Source organism: Ostrinia furnacalis, unplaced genomic scaffold (genome assembly GCF_004193835.3).
Source record: "Ostrinia furnacalis isolate ACB-3 unplaced genomic scaffold, ASM419383v2 OfSCF0093, whole genome shotgun sequence".
NCBI classification, from domain to species: Eukaryota; Metazoa; Arthropoda; class Insecta; order Lepidoptera; family Crambidae; genus Ostrinia; species Ostrinia furnacalis.
In genome coordinates this window covers 220,670-240,984 of record NW_021130332.1, presented here as the reverse complement: position 1 = coordinate 240,984, position 20,315 = coordinate 220,670, and the positions used below count along the sequence as shown (strand labels likewise).

General features: G+C 36.6%; 2 protein-coding genes across 2 annotated transcripts in view; one reads left to right on the top strand and one right to left on the bottom strand.

The window, feature by feature from the left end:
- The window catches only part of LOC114351887 (protein furry-like), a gene marked incomplete at its 3' end in the record, with an annotated part of 50,235 nt that extends 44,255 nt beyond the window's left edge, over positions 1-5,980 (bottom strand). The window contains exon 1 of the mRNA XM_028303236.1: positions 5,891-5,980. Within this exon, the coding sequence (XP_028159037.1) occupies positions 5,891-5,980 (90 nt within the window). The remainder of the gene's footprint in view (positions 1-5,890) is intronic.
- Positions 5,981-6,433: 453 nt separating this feature from the next.
- LOC114351877 (ribosomal protein S6 kinase alpha-5) overlaps positions 6,434-20,315 on the top strand; it is a 58,798-nt gene continuing 44,916 nt past the window's right edge. The window contains exons 1-3 of the mRNA XM_028303227.1: positions 6,434-6,443; positions 6,596-6,711; positions 9,263-9,451. Of these exons, the coding sequence (XP_028159028.1) occupies positions 6,434-6,443; positions 6,596-6,711; positions 9,263-9,451 (315 nt within the window). The remainder of the gene's footprint in view (positions 6,444-6,595; positions 6,712-9,262; positions 9,452-20,315) is intronic.

Sequence of the window (20,315 nt, the reverse complement as noted above, 5' to 3'; positions counted from 1 at the left end):
TATTATTATTTGGTTTAGTTTGGGTTACTCCTATTGTGAAAGGTTTGCATACCATCGAATAATTTCCTTATGTTATCGATTGTTCTTATCAGTAAGTTCCTGACTGTGTAACCACAGACATGTTGGAACTTGAATTGCTTTATTGATGTTATTGTCATTTTTGTGTGCACATTATCACGTATTTGGGACTGTGGTTTAGATAAAGGTCTAAAGCTTTAGTACCAAATAAATATTTTTTCTTTCTTTCTTCCTTTAAAGTTCTAACTCTGCGTAAATTAGTAACTTTATTGCAAAGGGAAAAAACTGAGATCCGGACTATTCCCACCACTCGTTCCCACCGCTGCAACTCCTGTGTAGGCAGGATCTACAGCTTGACCGCCAATAAAAACTGGGGTAGAGTACCATTATGTGTTTCATTAGGACGTTTTGTATTTCATGAGCCAATCGGGCTATTTTCAATTCTTTCTTATTATAACCTCACAATAAATTGTTACGCTGTGTTGGGTGGGGCTAAAGTGACACATCTATAGGAAATGTTAAAGCTTTCTATCAGTTCTTACGCGTTTAAAGTTTTTGACCTTTGCAAACTTTCGTTTCGATTCTAAAAGGTAATTAAGGAGTGGTACGTTTCTGATAAATCCTTTGTTTCAACTTTACGAATATTCGAGGAAACAACTCGAGTAACATTCGCGTTTCATCTTAATTGGCTTTTGGCAGCTTTCCTGCTCGCTAATTAGAGATTTTGACTTTCGCGAGATAGATATCTCATTTTTTTGTTCGTTACACACCGTTTGTGATTGTTCTGTAACCTCCAAATTAAGGATTAATTACCTTTTTAAGACTACGCGTACAGTCGGCGTCAAATCAGCACAAAGTGGCCAAAAAGTTAACAACACAACCTTAGGGGGCGTCCATAAATTACGTGGGACTTTTAGGGGGGGGAGGGGGTCAACAAAAACCTCACTAAATCTCACGTGGGGGAGAGGGGGGGTCTCAGGAAATATCACGTAATTTTTTCCGCAATAATTAGAGGAATAGAGTTTGCCAGAAAACTGGGTTTAAATCTTAAGTAAAAAAATTGGCCAAGTGCGTGTCGTGCCACGCGCAGTGTAGGGTTCCGTAGTTGTCCGTCGTTAACAAAATATATTTCAGAAGCAAGCAACTACTTCACCTAAAGTCGCTTTTAATATTTTCTTCTAAGGAATTTTTATTAGATAGTTATGAAATTTCAAGTGAAAGCAGCAGTGTGAGACGGCTTATGTGACTGCACCAGAAAGTCTGCCAATAGAGAGAGATGGAGGGAGATCGTGCGGAGAGTTGTATCCGCCTCTACAACCGATGTGAACAACGCCTCAACGTGACCACGACCGCTCTGCCAAGAGCGTAACGAATAAGAAGAAGAAGAATGAAATTTCTGAAACTTTAAAAAATGACATGCATTAAATGTATGATGATTGTTCAGCGTCCCTAGCAGATACTGTCAAGAACTAAAATCTTAAACTTTATTGATCTTTTTGATGCACTCATTAGCGACAACGGTAAATGCAAACTCGCACTAAGCACACAAAAAAAACTTTCTCAGTTAAATTACTCCAAACTATTAAATTTCGTTTTTTTTTAAATATCACGTGAGATTAGGNATCTTTTTGATGCACTCATTAGCGACAACGGTAAATGCAAACTCGCACTAAGCACACAAAAAAAACTTTCTCAGTTAAATTACTCCAAACTATTAAATTTCGTTTTTTTTTAAATATCACGTGAGATTAGGGGGTGGGGGAGGGGGTCAGGCAAAATCTCACCAAATCTCACCAAGGGGGGCGGGGGGGTTGAAAAATAGCCAAAATTGTCTCACGTAATTTATGGACGCCCCCTTATTCCTATTGTGTTAAAGACGTGTTGCGATTTTTTTTTGCTACTTTGGGTGTCACAAACCATTTGCCGCTGACTGTATAGTGAACAACACAGTACACATTTTTGCTGAAAAATAGCACTTATTTCAACGTCATAAGATGCCACAGTATAAGTTTGATGTGCTATCGCTCTTACAATAAGTTCTTACAGTGGGTTTGCGCCTTGCTTGCGAAGCAGGTTAGGTAAACAATCAGTATCATGATTGGTTCAGTAAAGTTCAAAGAAATATGTACTCTTTAAGTTGGAGATAAAGTGCGAAATAGAATGCGGCACGTTTGATATTTAACCATTATGCCCACGCGCATGTGACAAGGAGAAGAATCAATGTGACGAGCTTTTTTATTCTGAAACTCTCTGTGCAGTAAGGCCCAGAACAGACGGTGAAACGCAACTGCAACGAAACTGCAACTGCTAGTTAATTTTGAGTTGCAGCTAAGTTTCTGCCATAGCGTCCGTTGAGAGACCACACATGACGCGACCAGTTTCAAACTTTCAGTTTCAGTTTCATTCATCAGAATCATCAGAAAGTTGCAGTTTCGTTGCAGTTGCGTTTCACCGTCTGTTCTGGGCCTTAGTGTTAAAAGAATTTCAATCAATTTGTGCGATTCTGCTATTGCATGTTAAGAAACTATACTTTAAAAAGAGCCTGCTTTATCCGTTTCTACAGTGGAGATCTAGAAACTAGAAATTAACAGTCAAGTAGGCTTGAAAGTAAAATTAATCAGTTGTTTACATAAATTGTATAACAAGTAATGAGATTGTATCAATTTCTCTTCTTACAGAGTACGAAAGACAATTTGCTTTAGAATAATCTCAAAATTATTTTGTTACTAAGTAAGTAGGTCATTGGTATTTCTTTAATTTTGCCGTATTTTTACAGTTAATTAAATCTGCTGTAAATATGATACAGGGATATGTGTGCTTACCATGAGTTTATTTATATTAGGTGTGCTCGCTAGCGAGTACGTCAAAAAATCTATGAAGATTTTAGTTCTTGAAAGTAGCCGCTAGGGGCGCTGTACAATCTGTCATATTATATTTAATGTAATTTTTTTACGTATTTGCTAGCGAGGACACCTAACGTAAAGTTATGGTAAGCATACTGTATAAGGACACGATCATGAGTATCCTAAGATGAATTATATTTATCATCCCAAGCGTTCAATTCCACTAAAACAATTTCATTAATTAGAACGTACCTAATTCTCAAATCAATCAATGAAACCATAAGCAGGAAGTGCAAATCAACGCATTTCTCTATCGAAACACAGCATTTCATAACGCTTCCCCCGCCTTGACCCGACTTGCGCGCGCGCACCCAATCGCGCCTATTGTTCTAACGGTTGCACGTGTTTGGTTTGTACTTTAACTGTTTTACACAGTTTATGGGAGATTGGTTTCTTTGTGTAAGTTATTATTATTAGCCGACCGGGCAAAATGAACAAATCAAATGCGCTGAGTTCGAAACTCAGTGAAAACTCGCTTAAGAAATTCGCGCACACAAAGTAGGTAATCAAAATATTTGTCTTCCCCTTGTCACATCTCCCTTTAGTTTCTGTGATCTGTGGGACAAATAAATGGTAATCACAGTATTAATTGATTCAGAATTCAGGTGAAAAGTCAAAATTTCAGCACTGTGAAATTCTGCCACTGATATTTCTATTTCTATATCTTTCTTTTTTCAACACTTGCCGGGCTGGGATGCACGCCGTGATAAAATCTTATCGATGATTTTAGGCGAAAAATGTATGGGCTTATCGCGTAAAATCGATAAAATGGCGTGATAAACGCTTATCGCGACGCGCATCCTAGGCCTATTGGTTTTTAGAACTCCTGACCGTTTATATCATTATTACGTAAATGTAATCCTTAATTAAACGCAAAATTAACAATAATGTAATGAAAAAAATAAAAGTAAAATCAACAATAAATCTTTATTAAAAACGATGATTACAAACACTCGCAGCGTGTTTGTCGATCCAGTTGGGGCAGACGCTCGTTATTGCTTCAGTATTGAGGTTACCAGGATACGTATGCAGTCTGACTGAATAAACATAAGCGAATAACATTTCAAAAATAAAGGTATGATAAATATTATGTTGTTAGTTGTTACTGTCAACAACTAAAAGTATGTAAGTGTCCCAAAGACGTCATAATACACTCTTAAAACTCCTGGATTAATCCAGAAGACAGTTTGATAGTAAGTGTTATTTGACAACCATCTGTTGAAGAGATTAATCATACTTTTACTTATAAAGTTTTTAAGATTGTAGGAAGTAAAATCTCTGAAACTACTGAAAAGGTTTTAAAAATTCTTTCACCAGCAGTAAGCAACGTTACTCCATTGAGTAAGATAGAGGCTACTTATTTATAAAATCCTCGCGGGTGAAGCCGTAATGGTGAAATATAATAAAATGATTAGTTCTTTTAGTAACTGACTTCAAACGATCTTCTTTAACAACAGAAAAACGTATCTAGATTAATTAATTGAATTTCAGAAAACCCTCATCTAGTTTGAAATTGAAATTAATTCGCTTGTGCTCTATGTAGGCCGCGTATCGCTCTGGCCTAGATGTGTTCTGCGAGCCATACCTACGTAATACTGCTTCAGAACCGTCTGAACGTTCAAATATTTCATCTACCGAGATAGATATTTAGTTGGAGCTGTAATAAATTTGTATTTTAAATAATTAAAACATGTATTTATTGCCTTCGAACCATTAAACATTTTAGGGAGTTTAGCTTAAGTAAAACATCATAGGGTAAAACTACCAGTCTTTGGACCGTTATTTTTTTAATTAAAAATTGCATTTCTATTTAAAAAACTAAGAGACTCCGACTGTTGGAGATAAACGGGCGTAAGTTGCAATTTGCATTTGGAGTAATGTTAATTTTAAGGACGTTCAAGGTGTATTTTGTCAATGACTGGAAGTTAATCCTATGTAAAAATCAATGACAATAACACAGAAGACAATAAAACTAATATAGCCTATGTTATACATGTCTTTTTTCCATAAAAGAGCAAAATACAAATGAAGTTTCAGATTCTCTTGAGTTTTTTACATTATTTCATGAAGGAAGCTATAAAAAGCCTAAATTACTTTAATAGAGAAGTTCTGTTTAGTTTGAAACTTTCTCAAAAACAAGTTCTTCACAAGTGAAGAAATCTACAGTTAATAAAAAACTTGAAACAAACTTTGCAAACTTGACCTTAAACCGTTGAGCCTTGGAGTATATGTATTTGTTCACATTGTAATTTTTTATCGTAGGCTTCACTTGTTATTCTTCAAGGTATTTTGTTATACCTACAACATACACATTTATTTAAAAAATGTTAAGTATTTTTAGTTACATTTTTAAAATAATATGACGTGATTTATAAAATGTTCTGGTACAATGTCACGTTTTAAACAAATAAGGTCAGCGTTAACCTACTAAAAGCACATTTTATGAAGTTAATTTAGATAACTAATCGTTTCTTCTATTGTCACAAGCCTAGTTAACAGCCGGGCTAGGATGCGCGCCGTGATAAAATGTTATCGATGATTTTAGACGACTTAAGTATGAGTTTATCGTGCTTAGTCGATAAAATATCTCGATAAAAATTTATCGTAAGTTTAGGTATTAGGATGGCGCTGGATGCAGGCCGTTACCAACCGGTCATTATAGTAGAAATTATTGGGGGAGGCCATGTTCAGCAGTGTACGTACGTCCTATGGCTGAAATGATGATGGTGACGATGAAAAGTTTATCTTGGTATGCATCCTAGGCCTCTACTGGTGTCTGACTGTCTCAATAGTCAATATGTAAACCTTCATGTTATTTAAATACACAATTAGTATAATTATGTTTTACGATCATGGACTCGGGCATGCAACTTAGGGTTAGAGGAAGCTATTCTATTTGATTAATAAAATACAATTATAAATATATTTTATAGACTATATTTATCACAGTAGATCATAATCTGACAGACCCTGACTGGCAATTTCAGTTGCAAAATAGCTCCTAATTCAACTGCATAAGAATCAGCGTCAAGCTTGATGTGCTGACGTCCTTGTGTCATCTTTTATAATAGCGAATGTTCAAGGCTCGTGTTCAACCAATCAGAGAAGTTAACGATCCTTGGACGTGCTGTTATTTTTTATTACTTGAGCAGGGACCTGGGGATAAGCAAAGGAATACTTCATATAGTGCTAGATTTGTTTTTCAAGCTATATCATCGAAGTATCTCCATAGCCATATGTAAAAGACTAAGTAGTTATATCATTGACGACTAGTAGCGATTGCATTGATCTTGCATTGCATTCTGTTCTGCAAACTTTCTGTGTTCGAAAATACGGTATTTGACGAAGGTAGTTACTTCAAAATAAACGCATGTTAACTGCTGCTGGACTTATTAAAAGTGACAGTTTTATCATTATGATTCTAAGCTCGTCATATTATGAAGTTTCAAAATTGGAACATTCCAAAATGTTCATATGGTTGACCTAGCACCTCATAAAGATAGCGAATGGCAATGAATGCAGGTCGCTACCAACCGGTTAATATTGAAATCATTGAAGGAGGCTTATATTCAGCAGTGGACGTCCTCTGGCTGAAATGATGATGAATGATGACTGTATTATAACTTGTCCCGGTAAAAATCTTAGAACTAACGAAACTTTTTCTTTGTCCGCAGATTACGTAGCCGGCGGCGAATTGTTCACGCACCTTTACCAGAGGGAACACTTCAACGAGAACGAAGTACGGATATACATAGCCGAAATCATACTAGCTTTGGAACAGCTGCATAAGGTAACAAAATTTTACTTAAACTTGTCAAAGAACTGCTGATTTTATTGGGGTCGCCATTTTTACTCTATGTTGATCATGAGGACTTAAATCTTAGTTAGGTATGCCTATTCTAGAAAAAATCCCAACTAATATTATAAATCACAACTAATATTATAAATGCGAAAGTAACTCTGTCTGTCTGTCTGTCTGTCTGTCTGTTACGCTTTCCCGCTTAAACCTCGCAACCGATTTTGATGAAATTTGGCATAGAGATAGTTTGAGTCCCGGGAAAGAACATAGGATAGTTTTTATCCCGGTTTTTGAAACAGGGACGCGCGCGATAAAGTTTTTCTGTGACAGACAAAATTCCACGCGGGCGAAGCCGCGGGCGGAAAGCTAGTACAAAATAATGACATATTTTTTTTATGTGTCTAGCGCGTAACAGAGTCAATGCAGTTTCGGGAGGGGTGACGTAACATTGACATATTATGATACTAGCTTTCCGCCCGCGGCTTCGCCCGCGTGGAATTTTGTCTGTCACAGAAAAACTTTATCGCGCGCGTCCCTGTTTCAAAAACCGGGATAAAAACTATCCTATGTTCTTTCCCGGGACTCAAACTATCTCTATGCCAAATTTCATCAAAATCGGTTGCGAGGTTTAAGCGGGAAAGCGTAACAGACAGACAGACAGACAGAGTTACTTTCGCATTTATAATATTAGTTGGGATGACAGACCATACAAATCTGAAGCACATCTGAAGTCTCGCTGACGTTTGACATCAATAAAACACCCTCCCGCGCCGCTCCTATATCTCAGGCAACTACTGACTGCAACACGATTAAGCTTGACATTGACAACAAATTGTCAAGTGGATCCAAAATTCCAAACCCTCTTTCACTTAGGGCTGTTTTTAATCGCCAGCTGGAGTAAGATGAGCGCCGTGATATACTTTTATCGACGTCAAAATGTATGTGAAAAATCGATAAAATGGCGTGATAACCGTTTATAGCGGGCTACAAATCACTCTTATTTATCATTTTCAGTTCAGTTGATTCAGTTAAAAGTTATCCGACGCATGATAAATCTACCCTTACACGTGTCTAGATCCCTCCAGAATCTTATTTATTGTGCCAGGTCTGAAGGTCGCCCTGACCCTTTGAAGTTAGATTAAACTAGAACGAGCTATTAAAATTATTACACACTGTCAGACCTTACAGTTATTACTCAAGACGGCCGTATTCACAAACATTACTATGAGGTCTCACAGTGCACGTGGACGCACAGTGTGCCACGAACCAATCACAGAGCTCTATTCAACGCTGTGCGTTCGATTTGCTGCTTCACTTACGCAAGCATCGTTTGTGAATACGGGTGAGACATCTTATTACAAAAACAAACATCGTGAAGGTGTTTCAGAAAGTGACAAAAATCTCTTATCGTCTTACGACCGGTGACAATCAGCTGTAAGGTCATCAACATACTGTTGGTTATACACAATAGTCCATGTATAATACATATTATCTCTTACATGCTTTGTAGAGATCTACATACTCAATGAAAAAGTTTATAAAACTGTAACGCGTATGGCTCGGCTAAGCGTGCGTTTACCCTAATAAAATGTAGCCTATGTTACTTGGACCATAATAATGAATCGATTGACACCTTGTCTATTGAATTCGGATTAAATAATTTAGGTGCTACTGAGGAACGTTAATTATACTCCTAAAATCATAATCGTTTATTTTGTCTTCGCTGTAGAGTCGGGTAAAGACTTACTATCTCCTTGACTTTCACAAAATTCAGACGTACGCTAAATTGATTCGGGTCTGCGGGATTATTCCGAAAAACGTTCCGAAGTTTCGAATGTTGCCATCCCTCTCACGCAAAGCGAGATGCCAGCATGAGCGACGGCGACAGACAGACCCGAAACTACGTAAACATTTTCAGAGTAGCCGCTAGTCTGGGTCACGCCCCTCCAGACTTTGGTAATATTCCCTACCCAGTTTGAAAGTAAGATAATGGGTGTGTCTGGAGTATATATGTCACCGTAAAATTGTGAATTCCGTCAGATTATAATCGGACGTGGTTAAATTACAATCTAACCTAACCTAACCCACTGTTAGTTTACAATCTAACGCGTTATATTATAAACTAACAGAGTTCACAATTTCACGTTGACATATACATTTTGATTATCTACTTACTTTGTTAAACAAGGGACTGAGGAATGTTACATAGTTTTCTCCTCAGCTTATGTTTAGAAATGGCCTTATAAACTTGAGCGGTTATGTTTACAGCCAGAAAAAGGGAATAAGTATTTTCAGTTGATTGATATTAGTTTTTATATTTAATCAGAAGTGATAGTAGCTTGAAAATAATGTTTCAGTACGTTTATCATCGTAATATTACCTTAAAATAGGTAAGAGTACAAATCAGACGTAACGCTGCGATATAAGAGCTACTTTCGCAGAGCAACTTTAGCAAAATTTCAGTTTTTTTAAGAAGAATATTAGTAATTTGTGCAATACAAATATCCCGTAACCATATACCAAGTTTCCTTTCTCCCCACAGCTGGGCATCATCTACCGAGACATCAAGCTGGAGAACATCCTGCTGGATGCGGAAGGTCACATCGTGCTGACCGACTTCGGTCTCTCCAAGGAGTTCTGCGGCGGCGAGAGCAGGGCATACAGCTTCTGCGGTACCATCGAGTATATGGCGCCCGAGGTCGTCAGAAGCGGCAGTCAAGGGCATGATATCGTGAGTACTGTTTATTTTAAACCTACGCCCCGTATTCACAAACATTACTATGAGGATTCACAGTGCGCGTGGACGCACAGGGTGACACACGAACCAATCACAGAGCTCTATTCAAAGCTGTGTGTTCGATTTGCTGCTTCACGTAAGCAAGCATCGTTTGTAAATACGTGCCTTAGCTCTTGACGAGGAAGCTCTTGGCCTGTATCTCACCTGATGGTAAGTGATGATCAGGCCGAATGTAGAAGCGAGCTTCACCCGGAATCTTAAACCACAAAGGAACTGGCTATCTTACTTCTTAAGCCGGAACATAATAATGCTGTTAGTTTAAGGGCATTTTGGACAGACTATAGGATACACTGAGCAGTTTGCCAGTGATGAACATACATGGCATTTGCAGTCATAGTCAATTGAAACACCGTGCTGCCAACCGCCTGAAGCAGTCACAACTGTTCAGCGATTCCGTGCATGTGTAGAAAGAATACCGTAGTTTGCTATCAGTCGCAACTTGAAGCTGTTGGTACTAGCTGCTTCAAGCTGTCCGCATTCGGAGGGCCTTAGACAGTTTTTCCTTAGGATACAACAAAAAAAAACAAATTCTTTCTGGGGTATGAAATCTCCGAGATACAAACATAATTCCAGCACTAATTGGTCACAATCCTCCACACGGGAATTCTCTCAAACCTTACCTCAGTGATATTCATAATAACTCAATTGATAGCCAGGCTATGCCGCCAACGCATGCGTCCTTGGCATTGCAATGTTGCAACCAGAGCGACTGTCAGCTGACCTTTTATGTATTTAACGAGATATAGGCAGACGTTACAAGAACTGCATGGAATATACCAAAGAAGTATACATCAGAGAATCGATTCTTTCTCTATTTGAAGCAAAAAAAAATATTGGAGGTCCACTATTTACACAAATTCATAATAGTGACCTGCTTTTTTGCTTTCTATGATTAAGATAATTCACGAGATTAATTAAATTAAAACTTATATGCGTAACACTTTTTTTTGAAAACCACTACCATGACTACCATGGTCATACCATACCAAGTACGATATAACCACCGATACGATATAACAGCTTGTGTTATGGCGACAAATACATTATTATGTACTTACCTACTCAAGGTATATCATCTGTATTTCCTTCAAAAGATCTCTTAGAACTGACGACCAATAAATCCGAAGTAAAGTCATCACCACATTAGACAAAACATTCTCGTTGCAAAATCACCCTTATTAAAACTCTACAAGATTCATCATAAAACTTGATGTGCCGCCTGTACCAGTGAAACAATGATCAGTTCCCGTGCGTAGGATGTTGTTGACATTCCAAAGATAACGCGATTCGCGTTGATACGGACATCGTCATGGGAATCGCGACCTTATCATAACGGTTCTGGGTCGAAATTAGCACAACCGTGAACATGACGGATATACCGTTGGTTCGGTTGTAAGGTTTCTAGTAAATGTAAAATTAGATCTGATTTTACGTACTTCCGAAGAGTATTTTAGGTTTTGGACGTTATCTTACCGCACATTGTTCAAAATAGTAAATATTAGCTGACCCGGCGAACTTCGTACCGCCTATGTTCATCAGAAATGATGTAGGATTCTATACTAAAAGATTTTTTTAAATCGGTCCAGTAGTTTCGGAGTCTATTCGATACAAACAAAGAATCAAATCCTTTTTAGAGCCTCTTACGGCGCATTTGGATAAAAAAAACAAATTTTTATCCGTATTAATCTCCTTTAAATTAAACACATACTCCTAGACACACCAAGTTTTATGGTCCTCGTTACTTTACTATCAAGTTATCAACTTAGCATCGGTACTCTGCCATATATGTCACAATCCTATCGATAGAATCGTCTTACGTCACCAATTAGAATAAGTCCGATGTTATGTCCTGCCGAGCCAAAACACGCGAGTTCATCAAACTGTGACCAAAATGTTGACAATCGACAGTCGACACTCGAGTCGAGTCTCAATAGTGAGGTGACTCATGCCGCGTTTGATCTTGGCTTATCAATACGGGTCAGGTTTTGAAAGAGTGAATGGAGAAGGAGAAATTGTTGGTTGATCTTGTTGTGGGTTGACTACTGAATATTTTGAACTATAAGAAAAAGAAACTAAAGAAGAGGCAACCAGTAGAATGAAGAAGGCGACTAAGGGAGAAACATGCAAACATCTGACCTTCCCAACCCGTCTGGCCAGCGTGGGAAATGTAGGTCAAATCCTCCAGTTACCTCTAGTAGAGTCTCTAATCTACTCCCTCTATCCCTAATTTAGAGAAATTACTCCTGCAGTAGAGTCAATATTAAGCTGAATTGAGCTGATGATGATGACACCACTTCTAAAAATTTTACAAACTAACAGAATTTATTTCGCATGTCTAACCTAACCTAACCTATACCTAACTGAAATAACCCACCATATTACACAGATAAATGTCCCATGTCTCGACCCATCACTGGCATATTTAATCATCTGGTGAAAAGTCCCCTGTCGCCCTAAAAACTCATGACAATAATAAACTGTTTGATTTATTTTAAACTGCAGAAACTTTATAGCTCCACGAGTTTGAGTCTCCGTTGAGTCATACGCCGTACGGACAGACGCGAAGTCACAGCTAAGGTAGGGACAGTAAATCTATTGATTTGATTCTATTAGAAGGTTTTTCAGAATGATTTTTAACTGCTCAGATGACCTACCTTTTCTATGGGAAGGGACCAATATTATTATTATATGTGTTTGCTTGAGACCTATTTACATAAAAGCCTAGGTTCCTTCAAACAGACAACTTGTCGATCGAAGTAATATTAGATTTCCTGTAGTAAAACAGAAGATATTCTTCTTGTTTTATTATTTTATTTTTCTTTATTAAGTAAACTACAGCTCTTTATAATACCTTATGGGTTCTCTATTTTGCGGAGCTGATTTTTTCCTTCATCGTCATCAGCAAAGCAATTAATCCTAGGGCAGTCCATTGCTGTTGCTGGATGAAAACCTACCGAAGAAACACTACAGAGCACGACCACCTGTTTCATTCGTCCATCCATTTCCATACTTAAGGTCCATCGAGCAGGAAACGTAACATTTGGCATTGACTTTCTGCTCCTTCTGCACTGTGACGCAGGGCTTCATGGGCGGACGTTTGGCAAGAATTCTATTTTCAATTAAGGTTACGTTTAACTACAGTCTCCCACGGCCGGCCTCCCAAAATGGCGGAATTAAATCCAAAGAAACTTCAACATTGTGCTTAAACTTCCATGATAAACTCTAACGACACTGTCAGTTCATCGTTGCCCCAAATTGTAGAATTAATCGCCTCTATGGACTATTGACCCCAAATAATAGACTAGGTATTTAATTTCGTGATAGACAACGGTTCATACCGACCAAAGTCATCCAAATAAATATGTGATAAAATTGTAAGTGGGTAATGAATCACTTGAGTATTTATTACTTTGGTTTGGAAGTGGAGCGTGGGGTGCATACAGAATTAAATAATGTCTACCTAGTATGTTACTGATAAAAATCAATGCCATGAAACTTGTAAAGGTAGGTATACCTCTAAATAAAACTGCTAGCTACTACTAACTCTAAATTAGTAATTACATCAACTTTATTGACGGAAAAGAAAGATCCATATCAGAGGGCACTTTGAGCTTAACACAAAAGTCGTCAAGCCGTGACCCCAGCTGTTTCTACACGATAGATAAATAAATTACAATTTCAAATCGGAATATAAAATATCACGATACCGTTAAAAATATATCACGAAATATTGACTATGGAGTGAACGTGACACTGGTTCACGTGACGATCCCAAAATAGATGTGTGGAGATAAGCGAAAATACTTACCCAGACGCGACGGTTGTGAGTTGTGACTGAATATTTGGAATAATTTGTTCTAACAAAACAATAACATAAAACTTAAAATCAAAATCAAAATCAAAAATATTTATTCAGTTTAGACCACAAGTGGCACTTATGAACGTCAATAGAAAATAATAAAAAAAAGAAAAGGTAGCCCTTATGGGGCACTTTACATTAGATTAGGGCACTTACATTACTTAGATCACTATGGTCCAGAAATCGGGCTTTAAGAATTATTTTGGCTTGAGTGTGTTCATCTTCTGATCAAGTTATGAACTTTAATTTTTTTTAACCACTGTGAGGATGATGATGATCAGGCCGAAGGTGGAAGCGAGCTTCACCCGGAATCCTCAACCACAGAGGAACTGGCTATCTTACCTCTAACTGCCGGAACACAATTCTTTCTTCATCCTTGCGTAGAAGATGAGCTCGCTCAAGTTGGCAATCTTAATTCAGAAACTGGGCCTATGATCTTCTATAAATAAGAAAGATTATCGAAGTCATGTTCTCGTTGTAATAAAAATTAAGGGACTATGTAGGAGGTTGCATTAAATGTCATACCAAAAGCTGGTGAACTTATTTATTATATCTTAGCTCCAACCGACTTCCAAATCAGTTTCTGTGGTATGTCTTGCTGTGATAGTACTTTACTTGAATCGTGAGCAGTAAATAATTATTTAGATTCATTGAATAAACATTTGTATCAGCGAATTCTCAAGAACGCCATCTTAAAGAAAAAGTAATAGCTCAGGTGCTTCATTGTAAGTGGGATTAACGATATTTGCAATTGAGAAAACATCGTCTCGTGCATAAAATAGCATAATAATGTGCAGATGTCTATGTATCCAGTAGTTTAACACGTTCAAATAGTAATACACGTTTTTACTAAATAATTACTACAGAAACAGTCACTGGGACATCTTCCATTTATATTAAAAATGGATCATCCTAATCGGCATTATCTTAGATCAAATAACGAATTCGTTTCAGAAGTTTTCCATACATAAACCTATTTAAAATAATTAAAAACAAATAAACCAACATTAATAACTGGCCAATGTAAAATAATCATCAGTAATTATAACACAAGTAATGCTTTTCTGAGCATGCGATTGTTCTAAAGGTAGTTTTTTGCGTTCAAGGATTCTACTAGTACTAGTCTATGTTAGAGATGAGACGTATTTACTAGAACAGATCCACACACTAGGTAATTTACAGTACTAGGCGGCACCTATTCCATTTTTTAAAATACTTGATCCACCTAGTATTTTATAAATTACACGATTTCCGACCCTACCCTCAAAGTAATAGAGGTTATTATTGCGTAATCCGTAGTCGTGTATTACGCGCACCTAGTATTTCTCGCTAAGCTTATGTGCGAACGTAGAGATTCACTCCGTCTCTGTCTGACCAAACAAATTTGAGCGCGACGAAGCAAACGCACACAAACGTAGTCAAACCATATTCATGTAAATAAGAAAAAAGTATGTAAATATTTTTATGAAATTGATATCTTTTAAATACGCCAACTTTTAAGTTGACAGTCCAAAGCCTGTTGAAGTATGAAGGGAGGAATTATTATTCAATTTCAAATTGCATTATTCATACTACGGTTGTATCTTTTCAAAGAAAATTGTATTTTAAAGTCATTTTACTTGGATTAGTCCGCACTAGTCGCGTCAAGTATGCTAAATTACTACGTACTAGGTGGAACAGGTATTTGGATCGAGTATTAATAAATACTTGGAATAGGTGCACCTAGTATCAAATTTACCTAGTATAACCCATCTNTATACATAAACCTATTTAAAATAATTAAAAACAAATAAACCAACATTAATAACTGGCCAATGTAAAATAATCATCAGTAATTATAACACAAGTAATGCTTTTCTGAGCATGCGATTGTTCTAAAGGTAGTTTTTTGCGTTCAAGGATTCTACTAGTACTAGTCTATGTAGAGTACACACTGCAGAAATGCTTAGTAGCTCTTGTAGAGATAGACAATGGTACATCAAGATACTGTATAAACGCTTTAAAAAAGCTTATTAGAAGACCTTACGACTTTTAGTAAAACACTGTGGGTAATGTGTGCTATTTTGCAGCAAAAATGTCTTATGTACTTTTGACTGAGCATCAAATTAAAATTTTATGGTTCATGTGGTGGTTTGTTCAATACAGTAGAAAATACTTGTAAGGCTGTACAATGGTAATTATGTGGTTCTTTTGTACCTATAAATAGATGCTCGCAACAAAATGTATTAGTATCATGTACTTTTGACTGTGCATCAAGGTAAACTTTATGACCCATGTGGTGCCTTGTCTGTCTTCTTCAGGTCATCATAATGCAGTAAAAAAGTAAAGTAATGCTTGGATAGTTGGATCCCTATCACACGCTGACTGGGTGCCATTTTAGTTCAGAAATTTCTTAATTCGTGCACACTGTATCTATATTTGTAAACTATGTATTTTAAATTGAACTAAATGAATTATATTTTTCTTTCTAATACTTGTAAGGCAATGAATAAAGAAAGATACATTTATTATAATGGACATCACACAAATACAGGCAATTACATAGACATGACAGTGGCACATAATAATGGAAGAAGAAAAAATAAAAACAAGAGTAAACTGAGCAGTGCCACCCATCCACCAACAAGATGCCCACTGCAACGGGACCCCACTCAGCATATGCCGTGGCCCACGGTGACGAAGGCCAGTGCAATGGTAACTATGAATAAAATATAGCTAGGAAGCAAAAATACTACTGGTGCATACATCATTGTCTTTATTGTGACTCCAGTGTACCTAGACTTGTGATTATAGGCAATCAAGCAAGACACGTGCACCATGCAACCGTGACCGAGATTCACATGAATCTAGCCGCTGCTGTGTTGTAATAGCGACTACATTGGCGTGTCGTCTCCCATGCACTTTCTACTGTCAGTTTCGTTCGAACAGCTGACTTGGTAATATTGTAAGGAATGTTGAGAGTATTGTACGGGGAATTTGTGTGAAAAGTGTGGGTGTACTTAGTTTTTCTTACATAGACAATGTTTAATATTCTTACAAGTTTTTGTCTTTAAGAATGGCTGACTAAATGATCACATTTTTACACGAACTCCACCACTGTGCCTCTATGTCAACACAGTAAAGTTCCCCTTTACGCTTCTGTGCAAACTAAAATCAGCTGATATCTAATGCGACGTTGCCACTCTTGTCTGCGACGAATTTTCAAACGGCGATACCGAATGGCTTCTGCGGCGATCTTGGGCCGAAATTTCACTGTCACATTGGACGTACGCCAACACGTATTTCGCTGGGTATCTAACAAAACAATTGTGCCCAACACTGTGTTAATAACTTGACTTTTACGTTCTTAATTTACGTATATTCAAACTCGTTGACTGGCTGAACCACCTGAATTAGTCTCCTCTCGCTCTCGCTTGTTTGTACCTCGTATACTCTGTCTCGTTTTCTCTCAGACCGTGACCTAGATGCTAGAGTTGCTCGCTGTGCTAATTCGGTACTATCACCGAGTGTAAGTACATAGTGTCGGGTTAATTATAAATTATTCAATATCTTTGTTTGTTTTTCATCTTACATTACATTTTCTTTTAAATTGCCTGGTTGCCTTTTTGTCAGAGGGGCACAAGCAGCTATCTGTCCATTTGTGTATCTCTTTCATTATGTACCTATGTCTTTGCTGCTTGTATGTCTTTCTTTCAAATAAAAACTATTCTATTATATTCTATTGTACTCTACCACCCGTATTCGCAAACGATGCTTGCTTAAGTGAAGCAGCAAATCGAACGCACAGCGTTGAATAGAGCTGAGTGATTGGTTCGTGTGTCACCCTGTGCGTCCACGCGCCTCTGACCTCATAGTAATGTTTGCATTACGGGCGTACGACTCTACGTTAATTTAATAAAGAAGCAACCTTGTTATAATCTTCTCAATTGTTAGGTAATTAAATACTATCATTAAAATCAAAATGCTTCCATGACCGATTTAAGGTAATCACTAATTTATTATGCGTTTGATTTCTCAATTTAACAGCTGACCTCTTTTAGCATTTGCTTTTTCTGTGCTCTACTTTCTGTGTAAAATTAATCAATAATAATAATAAATAATTTATTTCATAACAATGGGTACATTACAATGTTAGTGACCGTAGCTCCCTTTTAAGCCAATGAGCCTGTATCAGGGAGCAAACGAATAAACAAATTAATTCATATTTTTTAATTAATATTACAGTTACTTTTGTAGTATTTTTATCACATTTAAATTCATTTAATCCCAATAAGAAATTCATTTCAGTAGTTAGTATTTGACACCTACCCGCATTTAATTCAGGTCATCCGTAATCATGCAAATGTACTGAAATAACGGCAATTCAATAATAAAAAGATACATGGTATAAATCCCGATCAAATTAATTTAAAATAAATTAACCTTACCTGAATTCTTACTTGATAGAAAGTGAAGATTAAGCTGTGAAAGTCGAAGCGAGCTTCTCTAGGATTGGAATCACAGAGAATTTTATAATTAATTCATGGATGAATCCATTCTTATTTTATCCAATGATTAACTTTATTTATTTACTTTCATCAATGTACTGTTTCTGCTGTACAATATACTTTTTATTAATCAAGTTATCTGGTTCTGCATAACCGAATGTAGCATCCTATAACCTACCATCGAAGTGGATTAATAATTTATTGTGTCTTAGATCTAGTAAAACTTTTGTTCTATTTGTCTGGAGAACAATATAGTGTCTGGATTTTGGACAAACCTCAAGAGGATTTAAGACACAACTTTAATTAAAGATGTAACGGTTAAATGTATGTAATAATTAATTAAATAAAATAAAAATAGCTCTCACCTTATTTATCTTATAAGACACTGATCTTTATAGCTTCCTTTAGCTCACCTAGGTACAGTTAAATATAACCTAACAATCAGTCATATCATCAGCATCGCACATGACCTTGCCTCCAATGCCGGCCGTGCGGTGATAATTTGCTAATCATACTGATAAGCTATCAGAGGTCACGTATTTAGTAAACACGGTGTGAGGAAGCGCGGATCTTTATCAACTTTCGTGACATTTTACTGTTTGGTTTATCTTTTAAAATCACGTAAGATGATACAGAGGACTAGTGTGAATTTACATTAAACGTTGTCATTAGTGAGCGCCTTTTAAAAATCTATGAAGATTTTAGTTCTTGAAAGTATCCGTTAGAGTCGCTGTACAATCCGTCATACATTTGTCACTTTTTTACGCAGTCACTAGTGAAGACGTTTGATATAAAAAAACTCACACTAAGCCCACTGAAGTCTGTTTTACTGGTGAGGTGTTATAAGATCTTTTGATTATAGGATTAGGACTATTTATTTTACACAACTCGACTCCAAAAAATTTGGAATGATTATTTACATGTTTGGTATCTTATAAGCTGCGTAGTTGAACTTCGTACGAATGAAAATTTATGTAGGAAAACAACGCAACTGCGCACTGGAATTTTATGTACTGGGCGTACACATGCTTGTATTTTCAATAGAAAAGTTTTTTCGGCCATGGTTGAGTATTCGAATCGCAGCCTATGCTGGCGTTGTATTAGTTGGCAACTCATCAGAGACTAGAGATTTATATTGTAAAATCATACAAAATTCCTGCAACACGAGATATAGTATACAGTTACAGTTTAGCTTCTTTTCTGTACAATAGTCCAGTCCAGGTAGCCATCATTATGTATGAAGACGTCAACAAAGTAACCCCACACAAACAGTGTGACTAACTGACTACAAGATACAATTTTAAATTTCCGACGGATTGCTAACGATAAATTATCAAGGCGGTATTGCACAAGCTGCATTGTGCAGGGCCAGTGACTCATTATGGGAAGCAAGGCAAGATGTATACTTAGACAAAAATAGTAACAAAGCTAATAAATACGCGAAAAACCTTTCGATAAGTTAATCGATTCAGAATTTTGTACTGTTGTACATATTTCTTTCTCCACGTTGTCGAAATGAATCTTCGTAGAGCAAAAGTCATCGTACTAAAACTAGAGTACTATGAATACGCCATTGAAAACAAATTTCAATAATAAATCGATTAAAGTTATGGCGGTTTCTCTTTCTCTTCTTTGACAAAACGATTCAAGAACAAGTTATGAATCGACTAGCCCAAATGGTCCTCCGAAGTCATATTTCGACTATGTCTCCCACGCATTCTTTTCATTTCTTTTCTTGCTACAGGAGGAAAATGATTAAACCTAAAATAATTTTGTGTAGGCACTTAATTTCATTCAGATTTTTTACTTTTAATTTCTATTTATAATACGGTACCAATAGCATAGTCATATTCGAAGAAATTCAAAGGAAGTCCGTCGTTCATACCCATATTATGACAAATCGCATTTTTGGATAAAACTTATTTTTGTGTTGATATCAGTTGCCACATTTACTTGTAGTACTGAAATGTTAAGTTGTTGTTCCTTAAAATTGTCTCTTGAGAAACAAATACTTAAGTGTTCATAACAATTTTTTGTACACCAATAAGGTGGATGGTCTGACGAACGCCTAAGGAATGCTTATAAACAAGCTAGGTATGTATGGAGCCGACGACCGATGTTTCGTCACTCAAGAAGACTCGCCTAATTGTATTGAAATAAGTCTCAATTTACAATGACATCGAAATCAATATGCAACAGAACTAAACTAAAAACAACAGAAACCGAATAACGACTTAAAGTGACAGTGATTACAGTTTATAATGAATTAACAAAATACTAATTAGTTGTTCATAGTGTATTAGATTGTATTTGTTTCATAATAATTAGTACGATGAACTGTGCTTAAAAATTCTCAAGTACTTAACCTCAATTCACTTCTCCTAAGAAAAGTCAAATAAAGTTTCATAATTTTTCACAAATTCATAAGGTCCTTTTAAAATTACTAACAACA